General features: G+C 45.9%; 1 protein-coding gene across 3 annotated transcripts in view; it reads left to right on the top strand.

Annotated features, from left to right (window-relative positions):
- Positions 1–8,212: 8,212 nt before the first annotated feature.
- The window catches only part of GOT1L1 (glutamic-oxaloacetic transaminase 1 like 1), a 35,356-nt gene continuing 30,026 nt past the window's right edge, over positions 8,213–13,542 (top strand). The window contains exons 1-9 of one of the 3 annotated variants that reach the window (XM_049631420.1): positions 8,213–8,448; positions 9,232–9,413; positions 10,170–10,281; positions 10,530–10,639; positions 10,859–10,951; positions 11,045–11,195; positions 11,704–11,869; positions 12,373–12,515; positions 12,763–12,956. In XM_049631420.1, the coding sequence (XP_049487377.1) occupies positions 8,334–8,448; positions 9,232–9,413; positions 10,170–10,281; positions 10,530–10,639; positions 10,859–10,951; positions 11,045–11,195; positions 11,704–11,869; positions 12,373–12,515; positions 12,763–12,911 (1,221 nt within the window). In that variant the 5' untranslated portion in view covers positions 8,213–8,333 and the 3' untranslated portion in view covers positions 12,912–12,956. Of the gene's footprint in view, positions 8,449–9,231; positions 9,414–10,169; positions 10,282–10,529; positions 10,640–10,858; positions 10,952–11,044; positions 11,196–11,703; positions 11,870–12,372; positions 12,516–12,762; positions 12,957–13,542 lie in introns of those variants that run through there. The other 2 variants (XM_049631419.1, XM_049631418.1) reach the window with 2 other exon arrangements.

The following is a 13,542-nucleotide window of genomic DNA, read 5'->3' as shown; positions in this document are numbered from 1 at the left end:
CTTCCATGGCCCTTTCTTTCCCTGGGTCCTCTTCCAATTGTGTGAGCTCTAATTCCTACAATACCCACACCACTCACCGTAGTTCTGCTTTAGATGAGCTCTGACACATGGGGTAACAGCTGGAGAAGGAAGGGGAGTTCAACGGAGTGCTGTCTGATTTTTAAGGTGGGAGTTTTGATGCCTGTTTGTATGTTCAAGAGAATGTTCTAGTGGAGGGGGCTGGTTATAGAGGAGAGGAAGGACAGCTGCAGGAAAGTGTAGCCAGGACCTGGGGCACAAAGGCGAAGGGTGGACCAGGATGGGGCACAGAAGAGGTGGGCCCTAGCACTGCACTAAAAGATGGAGTAGGTGGGTACTTAGGCAAATAGATTGGCAGCTGTAATGGGAGTATGTGAAACTCTCTTTCCAGAGCTTTTCTGTCTCTGTGAAATAAGTTGAGACTCTGTGAAATAGTTGAGACTACTGGGAGGAAGTTGGAGTATTGGAGTTGAGAGGGAAAAAGGTGATATAATTGTGAAAATTTGTCATTTTTTGCTGCCCAGACTGTGTACTTCTTGGCAAACTCTCCATTTTCTAAGTCTCCAAGGAAGGCAGAGCTGGCCTCCCACATTTGAAGCCATAACGACCAGGCTAACTGCTTCACCCCCTTAGCTAGGGGGGAGGGGGGTGGGGGAAGGAGGGGGAGGGGAGGCTGAGGAACACGTGAATGGGGTCAGCCAATCAGGTATGGACTTCCTGGTCCATGGCCCTTCAGGGCCTCCAGGTTGGGAAGGAAGTATCCCAAGTGTACTGACCCACTCAGAATCTGTGGCAACAAAGTCCCATATCTGGGACCTGTAGTGGCAGCCAGACTTCCCAAGGCCAAGCAGAGGACTATGAGGGTGGGGCAAATCACAGCATCATCTGCTGTTCAGCAGTAGAATCCCCCACCTGCTTCCTTTTGTGGTTTGACGGTGGCCATGCTCCTGCTTCCAAATCACCAACTTCCCTATCAATTCTGTCAGCTACCATATGTTTCCAGTAAATCCCTCTGAGACTTAAATCAGCTAGAGTCCATTTCTGTTGCTTGCAGCCACAAATCTAAACTGATACAAGAATCAGAGACTTGAGTCATCTAACAAATGTTCTTTCTTCCAACTTCTCTTCACAAGCAGTTGACATCATTTTGGGGGGTTTCCTACATGACAGGGCAGTAGTTTCTGAAAGCTTCAGGATCATTTCCTTATAGCTCTATGACTAGAGAGTAATGAAAAGCTCTTCTCTTCCAGCTCCAACAAGACTCCAGCAGGGCAGGCTTGAGCCACATGCCTTTTGTCTGAGCAAGCACTGTGACTCAGGATTCAGGAGCCAAAGCTGGGGAGTGGGGTGGGGCCTGCTACCAGAAAGAGCAGGAAAAGGGCTTCTGGGTGGACTCAGCAAAAAATCACCACCTTCCACCTTCCACTTCATCAGCCCATACTTGTTTTCCCCAAACATGTAATTTTAATAATGGTTAAAACTAACAATAAATTTTTCCACATGCAAATAAAAACTCACTGTCTCCTCCCCAAAGAGAACAACCCATACTCACATTCAACAACCAGCTCGGAGTTAGATCTCTGAGTGAGATGCATTTTCTTCATCTGAAAGTGGTTACCCATAATACTGCAGCTTATGGACTAAAAATGAACTCAACCATTCCCAGTACATTCAATGTTTGATGCTGGGCAGGTTAGTGCTATAAAGTCCATCTAGAAAAGTGAAAGGACAGCAACACACAGTGATCACTAGTCCAGACCTCATACCATGTTTATGTGGACATAGACATTAGGTGCAAACATTTTTTTGATCCACATTTCTAGCAATGGAATTGGCTCTTTGGATCAGCTAATAAGGGTGCGCTTCTCTTCGAACCTTCCTTTAAGAATTGTTTTTTTAAATCAATCTTTCTTTCTTTCTTTCTTTCATCTTTCTTTCTTTCTTTCTTTCTTTCTTTCTTTTATATGTATATATATATTTTTTTGAGAGAGAGAATTACATGGGGGGCAGAGAGAGGGAGAGAGAGAGAAAGAGAGAGAAGCAGGGCTCACCCAGGGCTGGTGTTTTACCTGAAGCGGGGTGTGTATTTACCTGAAGCAAAACTGTAAAGTTTCGGGGCACCTGGGTGGCTCGGTTGGGCGTCCGACTTCGGCTCAGGTCATGATCTCACAGTCTGTGGGTTCGAGCCCCGCATCAGGCTCTGTGCTGACAGCTTAGAGCCTGGAGCCTGCTTTGGATTCTGTGTCTCCCTCTCTCTGACCCCCCCCCCCCCGTTCATACTCTGTCTCTCTCTCTCAAAAATAAATAAACACTTAAAAAATATTAAAAAAAACTGTAAAGTTTCAGGTTACCAAAGATTTTGAAAGCTATCTTAACAATTACCCATGAAAACTTTGAGACAGAATTAACCATCATTTTAAGTCATGTTTTTGCTAACAAATTGCAATAGAGATAACAGAAGCTTATTTGACTTTTAATAAACCTTAGTAGAATAAAACTTTCATATTTAATGCTGATAGACAGGTCTAACTCAAACCAGCAAACTTAAAGTAGCTTAAACATCAAATATGTTCCACCTGTGTCCACGTAAGACAATTTGTTCCCCATTGTCAATTTTTACCTGGAACACTAGTGGGGAAAGCTAAAGTGGGTGGTCCAAGTGGGTGCTCTTTGTTCCTTGACACTGAGGGTGGGAGGAGGAGCCAATGGTGCTGCAGGCACCGAGGATGGTATAGAATCAGTTAGGCAGGCCGCACTCTAGGTGGTGCAGAAACAGGAGGAGGCAGAAGAGGCAAGATGCTGCCAGCAGGTAGGGAAAGGGTTCCTGGTTCTACATGTGGTCGGTGTGGACAGAGGAACAGGCACCATGTTTGTTTTCCTCCAAAGTGGAAATATGCAGCCCATGTCAGGCCAGAGAAGACAGGGAATTTCCCTGAAACAAAGGGAGTTTCAGCCACTGCTCTGCTTGAGAATATTCCTTAAAGTCCAGGGATACTAACCACAGTTGGCTCCAATTAGAGCTATTACCTGGGATATGAATAGGGAGAAGCCCCCCTCTATTAGGAAGAGGAACAGAGAGAGAGAGAGAGTCAGCATCCCCTTCATCAGGGATGGCCTCTGCTTCCTCCAGGGATTGAGTTCTATCAGGTGGAGGCCTGTTTAGACATCCAATATGTCAGGAGGGAGTTTACTAGTTAAACATATTCAGGCAAACACATTCTGCAAGAGGCCCTTAAGTCTAGGTCCTGATTTAGAGCCATGAAGGGCTGGACCTAGATAGGGTATCTCTGTTCATTTGCCTTGTTTCCTGCAGGAGAGATCTAACTGCTGGATCCAATGAAGACCATGCAGTGTTAAAGAAGATCAGTACTTTCCCAAGTTTTGCAATTCCAATGCTTTCCAGTGGGTTAAAGAGGCATCCCAAGGGAGAGCCCCTGGGGACCAAAGAGAATCTCCCATGCTCCTCCTAGAAAGAGAAGGTCCATTACCAGAAAAATTCCCTCCGACTTGCCGGTGGTGTCCCACACGCGGGATAGGTCAGAGGTTCCTGAGGTGTCAAATCAACCCAAGGTGTCCCTGGAACAAAATCACTGTGATCACCAACTGGCCACTAAGGGCCCCTGTAGAAGAGAGGCTGGCTTTCCCCTCACTTCCCCATTGCATTCTAGAGTTGGGGGGAGGCAGAATCAAGGAGAAGTTTCCAAAGGGATTTTCATATGCTAAAGAAGACTCACAGGATACTGGAGGCCTAGCTATTGTCAAGCTAAGGTTGTTTTTCCCTCTAGCAAAGGATTAGCATTAACATTAGACTACAAATGGGTGCTGGCATATGAATGGCATATTGCTGTGCTGAGAAGGCCATGAAGAACCTGCTGGTATTTTTTTTTTAAATTTTTAATGCTTGTTTTTGAGACAGAGACAGAGACAGGGTGCGAGCGGGGGAGGTGAAGAGAGGGGGAGACAGAGAATCCAAAGCAAGCTCCAGGCTCTGAGCTGTCAGCACAGAGCCTGATGCAGGGCTTGAAACCACAGACCTCGAGATCATGACCTGAGCCAAAGTTGGATGCTTAATCAACTGAGCCACCCAGGTACCCCAGAATCCACCATTTTTAACCCAAAGAAAACACTGGAAAAGTTTTACAAAATGACCCAATTCTGTAGTTGAGGACAAGGATGGAAAACAGTAGTTAGAAATCCATCATGATCTAAGTGACATTTCAACACATGTAGTCCTTACAGCTGGCTTCTTAGGAAATAGTCCCCAGCTGGGTTTTAATTCAATTGGGTACTGGTTTCAGCTGGCTCCCAGTGGAGTTCCCATGGTCAGAAGCAGCTAGACAAGAGATGTGGAGAGGATCACGTTAGACCAAACAGGAGGAAAGCTCACACGGGAGTCTTAAGATTGGCAGCCATGCTAGTCACTTAGGTGGCTGTCCCATGCCCAAGACAGACAACTTGTATAAGGACAGGAATAAAGACAGGGCATCAAGTTTCTGAATCTTATTACCAGTGTGGCCAGGGTACTAATTTCCAGCCAAAAGGCAGACTTTCTCCTCTCCATAGAGTAGCCACAGGCAAGAGGATTGCAGCCTGAGCAATCGACCTGAAAGTGTTCCAATAAGACCATACTTCTCAAAAACAACAACAACAAAAACAACCCTGAAATGAGAGTAAAAGAGGAAAAGAGAAAGGTACACTCACCAGATTTGTACGAAGGCTTAGAGTCCAGATGAAAAGACTCATAGTCTCACGTTGGGCACCAAATGATGAAGTTTTGAAGCGATGGGGGGGTGGTTCATGGGGTCCATAGCCAATGGCCAAGAAAGAATTCTTGCAGATGTCTTTGGTGCAAAAGGTTGATTTTATTAAAGCATGGGGACAGGACTCATGGGCAGGAAGAGCTGCACTGGGGTCCTGACAGGTAACCCATTATATATCCTCAGGTTGGGAGGGGGTCAGGGATAGAGTAAGTCTCTAAGGAATTTTGGAAGCAAGGTCTCCAGGACATTGAGGGGCTAGTTGTTGCTAGAGAAACACATTTATCACTGCTTAATAAAATCTCAGTCATGAGACCCTTCAGATGTATATTGGTGGGCCATAAGCTTGGAGCATGATTGCCAGCATATATCTTGGGGGAGTTGAGATAAAGGAAGTAGACTTACAGGATCCTCGAGGTTGGATTAATGTTAAGCTAAGGTTCTCTTTTGCCCTTAGCAAAATGTCATCATCGAGGCAGCTGAGCTCCTAGAGGGAGGTCACTCTGCCAGTTCAAGGACTTGGCAATCAGCAGTAGGCAGTAAGGGAATTTAATTTTTCATTTACCTTAGTTTCCCACATTACCATGGCAAACATTTAAACCCCTTTCCTTTGTTCTTGGGTAGCCAGGAGTGTCTGAGGAATATCATACATATTCCACATGGTGGTGGTGGGTGTTGGGAGGGGCAGATGGTGGGTGCTACATTGTGCTCAGCCTGCCTCATTCTCCTTCATCAGTATTACCATTTCAACTAGGGTATTAACTTCCAGCCAAAAGGCAGGCTTTCTCCTCCCCATAGAGTAGCCACGGGCTAAAGGATTGTAGCCTGAGCAATTGACATGAAAGTGTACCAATAAGACTATATTTCTCAAAAAGCCCCTGAGATGGAGTAAAGGAAAAGAAAAAGTACTCACCAAGTATGCACCAAAGCTCAGAGTCCAGATGAAAAGACTCATAACCACACGTTGGGAATCATATGATGAGGTTGTGGGGTGATGGTGGGGTTCATGGGGTTCAGAGCCAACAGCCAAAAAAGAATCCTTGAAGACGTCTTTGGTGCAAAAAGGTGACTTTACTGAAGCACAGGGACAGGACCTGGGGACAGAAAGAGCTGCCCCAGGACCTTGAAGAGAGACTGGTTATATACCTGGGAGTTGGGGGAGGTCAAGTCAAGGGGAAGTTTCCAAAGATTTTTCATATGCTAAAGAAGACTCAGGATACTGGAGGCCTAACTATTGTCAAGCTAAGATTGTTTTTTCCTGTAGCAAAGCATTTACATTAAATGAGTAGGGAGTTCCTGGAGAAATGTTTTATTCTGCCTGCCTCAAATATTTGCCAATGGGTTGCAGGTTATACGGAAATTTAGTTTTATCTGCCATTTCCTTCTGCCTTTGTTCTCCACATCACTATGAAGAAGAGGGTGATGTTGAGGCTCCAATAAACTGAGTCTATAAGTTTCTGGAGATTAGGCTATTGATAAGATCGTCCTTTTCTTTTCTTAGGCATCCAGGAGTGCCTGAGGACTATCACATATATCCCACCTGGGGAGGGGGGGGGAATGTGTGTGCTAGCTTGTGCTTTGCCTTCATCTCGCCTTATGCTCCCTCATCAGTTCTGTACCTGTACTACATTTGCTTTTGCTCCCATGCCCAGAGTCAGCTGGCGAACAAAGCTGAAGATGCATCTAGAAGAGCAGAGCCAAGGAAATCACAGAGAATGAAGCCGGAACCCTGATGGCACATTGACACTCTGGACCGAACAGCAACTGAAAACAGAGGTATCCTGGGCTGATCAGTTTTAGAGCCATTAAATGATCTCTCTGCTCAAGCTATTTTGGGCTGGGCTTTTTTTTTTTTTTTTTAATTACTTGCAACATAAACAGTTCTGATTGGCACACATGTTAAAATTCTCACAACTGAAATGTGAAGTGGGAATTCATGTAAATTACATGTAAATTTTGATATCAATTACCTTAAGACATAAACATCATAGAAAAGAAACCAGAAGGGGATGCACCAAAATGTTAATAGTGGTTATAAATTGACTGTAGGAAATCCGTGCTCTTCATTAAGGTTTTTTGGGGTTTTAAGGTTTTCTATCATAATAGGGATAATTTTCATAATCATTTGTCACAAGGCAGAATTTGAAGCAGGTTCCAAGCTCTGAGCTGTCAGCACAGAGCCGGATGTGGGGCTTGAACCCACAAACTGTGAGATCATGATCTGACCCGAAGTCGGATACTTAACTGACTGAGCCACCCATGCATCCCTTTAAAAAAATTTTTTTTAATGTTTATTTTTGAGAGAGAGAGAGAGAGAGAGAGAATGCAAGCAGGGGAAGGGCAGAGAGAGAGGGAGACACAGAATCCGAAGCAGGCTCCAGGCTTGCAAAGTTATTTTTGAAAAATAAAAGAAGAGGGATGCGTGGGTGTCTCAGTTGGTTAAGTGTCTGACTCTTAGTTTCGGCTTGGGTCATAATCTCACCGTTCGAGCCCTCCCTCTCTCTCTGCCCCTCTCTTGCTTGCTCTCTCTCTCAAAATAAATAAACCAAAAAATAAAATAAGATAAGATAAAATAAATAAAAGAAGAAAGCAAAATGCAAGACTGATCCTACAGAGACTGGCTCTTTCTGCCCTTGATATCTGCCATCTACACTTGCTGCTTGGTCTACCGCTGAACCAGTTAACACATGTAGAAGTCTTGGCTCTAGAACTGAGAGAAAATAGGATTGGCTTACTGAGCTGCCTATGATACTGTTTCTTTTTTTTAAATTAAATTAAAATTTTAAAATGAAGTTTATGTATTGATTTTGAGAGAGAGTGAGAGTGCAAGTAAGCATGTGCTCGAGGGAGTTGTAGAGAGAGAATCCCAAGCAGGCTCTGCACTGTCAGCACCAAGCCTGATGGGGGGCTTGAAATCACAAACTGTGATCATGGCCTGAGCCAAGATCGAGAGTTGGATGCTTAACCAACTGAGCCACACAGGTACCCCGTATTGTACTGTTTCTAAACATAGCAGTCTTATTTAAAATAACTATGGAAGAAAACAGTGCTCTCTTTCCATTCTTTTTAAAATCTGGGGCCCTTAGCAAAATGAAAGCAGAAACTTTTGAAATGTATCCCTCAACTTGCGTCATGGCTGGGTCTGAGGTTCTCACTTCTGCAGGAGAAGCTCTCCCCTGGCTCAGAGGCCTTGTTGCCTTGCCCTTTCTTCCAAGGGGCTGCCTTGTTATTTTGGATTGGGCAACTGGGGGAAGAGAAAGCAGTGAGGTAGAGAGAGGTGCCTAGGAATTCCAGGTCCTCCCACCGCCTGCTCTCTGCCCACTCTCTCAGGGGATCGTCCTCAACTGCCATGGCATATTCCCATAGCCTTCTGGAATCACCCCCTCAGAGACCAGGACTTGTAGGGTTCTGTTGCTCTGGTAACCAGCGATCTGGAGCCTCTGCATTGGACCTGCTGCAGTTCTGGAAAGAGGCAGCCCTGGTTGGGCCAGGCTTGGGGGAAGGCTTTGGGGCAGGAGCAGGGGACAGCACAGGCTTGGCCATACTTGTATCTCAGTGATGCCCACCCTTTCAGTGTTCTTGGATGTGCCCCTAGCCCAGAAGCTAGAGGGCAGCTTATTAAAGACCTACAAGCAAGACGATTGTCCTAACAAGATGTTCCTGGCCTATAAAGGTAGATGTCTCATGGTTTTGGAAAAAAGCAGAAAATGTCCTGGATCATTCTGTGCCCTCTGCCTTTCACTAGGGCTTCCAGGGATGGGGTAAGACCTATGTCCTCTACCCTGGCTCTATGCTTCAGGGTCTGCTTGGGCACTATACTTTTTCCCTGATCCTCTCCCCTTTTCTGTTCCTGAACTAAGAATGGCTCCCAAAATGGACTCTTGTGAAATGCAGCCAGCCCTTGCCACTGTGAAAGTCAGGGTTACCTTTGTTCAGCCTTGTATATATACGGCACGTGTGGTGTATCATTTTTGCCCTTTAAAATGGCATAGATTTAGGGGCACCTGGGTGGCTTGGTCAGTTAAGCCTCCGGCTCTTGATTTCAGCTCAGGTCATGATCTCACAGTTTGTGAGTTCGAGCCCTGACAGTGTGGAGCATGCTTGGGATTCCCTCTCTGCTCCTCCTTCTCTCTGTGTCTCTCAAAAAAAAAAAAAAAAAAAAAAAAGAAAAACAACAACAACAACAACAACAAAAACTTTAAAGAAAGTGACATAGGTTTAAAAAAAATGGCATAGGGTTCACTTGTCTTTAAAAAGACAAAAATTATACACATTCACTGACAGCATGTTGTTTTTATAAAGGGGAGGGAAGAAAAAAGTTGTCTTTTCCTAGGCAACTTTCCAAAGCCCCAAGAAAGCCAAGACAGATGAATTGTTTGTGGGCTATCTGCAGAGCCCAGACCTGGAGGCCCCGAGGCAGGGCATCCAGAGCTCCCTCTGTGGTTTTCCCTCACAGTCTGTATGAGTAACAAAGGCCAGCCCTGGGTTTCTTCCGTGGTGCGCAAGACCCGACTGCAGATTGCACAGGATCCCTCTTTGAACTACGAGTACATGCCAGTGATGGGCATGAAATCATTCATCCAGGCCTCCTTGAAACTCCTCTTTGGAAGGCACAACCAAGTCATTGTGGAGAACAGGGTGAGATGAAGGGCCCTTTGTTTAGTCACCCAGATACAGGGAGTGGGGCTCTGGGGTTGCACAGTCTTAAACCCGGAAGGGGCCTTGGAGGGCTCCCTGGCATTGACAGAGGACACCCCTGAGACTCAGAGTCCAGAGACTTAGTCTGTGAAGGGCAGAGCCAGGATCAGAACCTGAAGCCACTGCTCTTTGCACCAGCCCACACTGCTGATGTACAAGCTCTTTTGAGAAAGGAATAGTCAGGGGGTGCTTGGGTGGCTCAGTCGGCTAAACGTCTGACTCTTGATTTTGGCTCTGGTCATGATCTCACGGTTCATGGGATAGAGCCCCATGTGGAGCTCTGAGCTGACTGTGGAGCCTGCTTGGGATTCTCTCTCTCCCTATCTGTCTGCCCCTCCCCTGCACACTCACATGCTCCCTCTCTCTCTCAAAATAAATAAATAAACACTAAAAAAAAGAAATAGTCTGGATTTGAGGCAGCACTAGTATCACTATTACTCTTTTTTAAAGAGTTCATTCTTTTGTTTAAAGTGTATTTATTTTGAGAGAGAGAGAGAGAATGAGGGGAGGAGTAGAGAGAGAGGGAGAGAGAGAATCCCAAGCAGGCTCCATGCTTTCAGCATGGAGTCCAACTCAGGGCTCAAACCCACAAACTGTAAGATCATGACCTGAATCAACATCAAGAGTCAGACACTAAACCGACTAAGCCACTCAGGCTCCCCTCAAGAGTTATTTCGGTTTATTTTCTGCTGGCAGGTAGGGGGTGTGCACACTGTTGGTGACAATGGTGCCTTCCAACTTGGGGCCCAATTCCTCAAAATTTGGCATCAAGATTCTCAAGTAGTTTACATTATTTCTTCTAGAAAAGGTGAGTATTATGCAAAGTGAGGGTGACAGAAGATTCTTCTCCCCTGTTCCTGATTCCTGCCCCATTTGCAATCTTCACTGTTGTCCTTCTCACTCTCTGTCATGAACAAAATGGTGTGGATGAGCCAAGTATGTTTGTCCTTTTCCTGTTATTGTCCCACCTTCAGCCATTGACCTTGAGGCCCATTCTCTGGCATGTCTGCCGCCATTTTTTCTGTACCAACTGGAGGGGGGGCTGTGTTCCCACAGAGCCACATGGACTCGTCTTCCAGGACATGGGCTTTAAAGTTTCCGAATACTCCTTCTGGGACCCCAAGAAGCTGCGCATGGACCCCAACGTGCTTCTCAATGTGGTGGAGGTAGAGGGGCCCTGCTCAGAATCTTCTCCCCACACCTGATTACAATTTTATTTTCCTTTCTTCCCCTCCACCCCTGTCATCATGAAAGACCTTTTCTAGGCTTGGATTTGCCTAGCCCTTTAGTAGGAACCAACATGGAGGATCCCTTCTCCTCCATGGGCCCTGGTACCACTCCCACTTGGTAGGGGAAATGCCTGATGAGACAATGTCTACCTGCAGCAGGCCCCACATGGCTGTATCTTCGTGATCGGGAACACTGGTGACTGCAAGTTGACACAAAGTCAGTGGGCAAGGTTGATGGCCAGCATGAAGGTGAGGCCAGTATCCACCTGACTTTCCTCCCTCCCACCATCCACCATCTCCTCCACCAATCTCGTCCTTTTCCTGTTCTCCTTTCTCCTACAGAGAAAGCAGATATTCCCATTTTTTGACATTCCCTATCAAGGCTTATCCACCGGGGACCTGGAAGAAGATACTAATTTCTTACAATACTTTGTGTCTCAAGGCTTTGAGTTCTTCTGCAGCCAGTCCATGTCCAAGACTTTTGGCATCTATGGTACGGTATGGGGAGAAGGGCAAGAGAAGGCCTAGTGCTGAAATGGTGCCACAGTCATGGCACTAACGATGTATTTGACATCTCTACCCTCTGGAGAGAGCCAAGACCTCCAGGGAGAGCACCATGGAGGCAGATGGGAAGAACACCGAGCTACAAGTCAGGTTCTGTGATATTGTCTCCATTCAGCTACTAAAACTAGCCACTAAAACTGACTCCAGTGAAATCGTTTTGCCCTTTTGGGCCTCTGTTTCCTCAGCTATAAGATGAAGGGGTAGGACTTAGTGATCCTTCAAGTGCCTCCCATCTTTGAGACACTTACTTATGGCTACTTTTTCTGGAAGAAGAGCCTCTGGCAACTTCCTGGGGCCTGGATAGCTGCTTGGCTAGGCTACAAGGAGGAGGGCCCTGTAGTCCAACCCTCTCTTCTACAAGGTTGGAGGTAGGGTCATAAAGGAAGGCTCTGGTAATGGAGGAGGAGACTGAGGGGCTATCTGTTTCAATGCTGCAGATGAAGGAGTGGGGATCCTGGTCGTGGTGGCACTCAACAACCAGCTCCTGCTATGTGTCCTCTCCCAGCTGATGACACTCACCCGGGCCCTGTGGCTAAACTCTCCCAGTAGGGGTGCTCGCATTATCACCTCCATCCTCTGTAACCCTGCTCTTCAGGGAGAATGGTAAGGGCAGAGGGTGGGGGCAGGAAGGGAGATGGCAGAGCCTCTAGACATACCTGTAGACCTGCCAATTCACAGGATTCTTCCTTGCCTCTTTGACTCTATTCATTCATCAACATTTGCTGAGTACCCACTGTGTACTAATTATAGGGGCCATGCCAAAAGTTGCCTTACCTTGGGGGAGGAGGTAAGAGGACATTCTTTTTGGACACAGTCCAGTGAATTATTTGAACTCTTTCAGATTGCAGGAGGAGGTTAGGCAACATCAAGTGTTTGCTACTCTGGCAAAATCTGCCTACAAGCCTGCTTGGCTTGCTTTAATTTATATGGGCTGAAACTCTCCTCCTATTTATAATCATTCCAGATCCCTGGCTCTCCTAGTGTGCCCTCAGGCACCCTGGTTGGGGCTTATGAAGGGAAGAAGAATGGAATGACAATGAAGAGGTTGAGAGCAGGGGGAGGGTGGAACCTCATACTTTAATTCCTTGCTGTCTTTCCTTTCACAGGAAGCACAGCCTGAAAGGACTTGTAGAGGACATCATGCTGACCAAGGAAAAGGTGAAGGAGAAGCTCCGGCTCCTGGGAACCCCTGGTTCCTGGGATCACATCACGGACCAGAGTGGGCCCCATAGCTACCTTGGACTCAACTGTAAGTATCTAAGAGGGGGTAGCTCGCCCTTTCTGGCCTTGGGCTTATAATTGAGCATTAAACTTCACTGACCTGTCCCTAGCTTTACCTCAGAGTCTGATTCTTTCCTGAGGGAAGTAGAGCTGCTTTAAAGACCCTTCTGGATCCCCAGAAATGCTGACACTCCCTATTCTCTGTAATCCACCCTGGGCTAGAGTAGAGTTAGAGGTGGCCACCTTTGTATCTCAGACCCTGTGATTATCACCAGCTGAACAGGTGGAGTACCTGGTCAAGGAAAAGCATATCTACATCCCCAAGGATAGTCAGATCAACTTCACCTGCATCAATGCCTGCAATATAGATTACATCACTCAGAGCATCAATGAGGCTGTCCTTTCCATCAAGGGCTCACAGTAATGTCTTCAGACAGTCAATGTCTTCTGGTCAGAATAAAAAGCTTTAGTCTTTGCAAAAATTCTGTGCTGATTATTCATTGCTGCAATTCATTTCTCTGCAAAGCACTCTCTCTTTCTGTCTATTTATGAAGCATTGGTCTGGAATCAGCAAGGAAAAAAGGCCCAGAGAGAAAGGGAATGTCTATCTTCATTGACCATCTCATGTTTATTGAACGCATACTATATTAAGGCCCTGATTTGGTGGTGTCTTTGTTTGGGTTGTTATACCAAAATACCAACAACTTTGGTATCTGGGGAAGGCCCACCTCCTGGTTCATAAACAGCATCTTCTAGCTGTAATATCACATTGTGGAAGAAGCAGGGGATCTCCCTAGGGCTTCTTTTATAAGGACACTAATCCCATTTATGAGGGCTCTGCCTCTATGATCCAACGACATCCAAACACCACCACATTGAAGATTAGGTTTCAACGTGTGAATTTTAAGGTGTCATGAACATTCAGATAATAGTATCTGGGCAACAAAGGGAAAATAAAGAGAAGGCAAAAAAAACCAGGTACAATCCAGTCCTTTTTCTCCAGAACAACACAGGTGCCTTTTTTTTTTTTTTTTTTTTTTTTTTTTTTTTTTTTT

This window comes from Panthera uncia, chromosome B1 (assembly GCF_023721935.1).
Source record: "Panthera uncia isolate 11264 chromosome B1, Puncia_PCG_1.0, whole genome shotgun sequence".
Taxonomy (NCBI): Eukaryota; Metazoa; Chordata; class Mammalia; order Carnivora; family Felidae; genus Panthera; species Panthera uncia.
The sequence above is the reverse complement of the archived record's forward strand: the minus strand, read 5'-3'. Positions and strand labels throughout refer to the sequence as shown.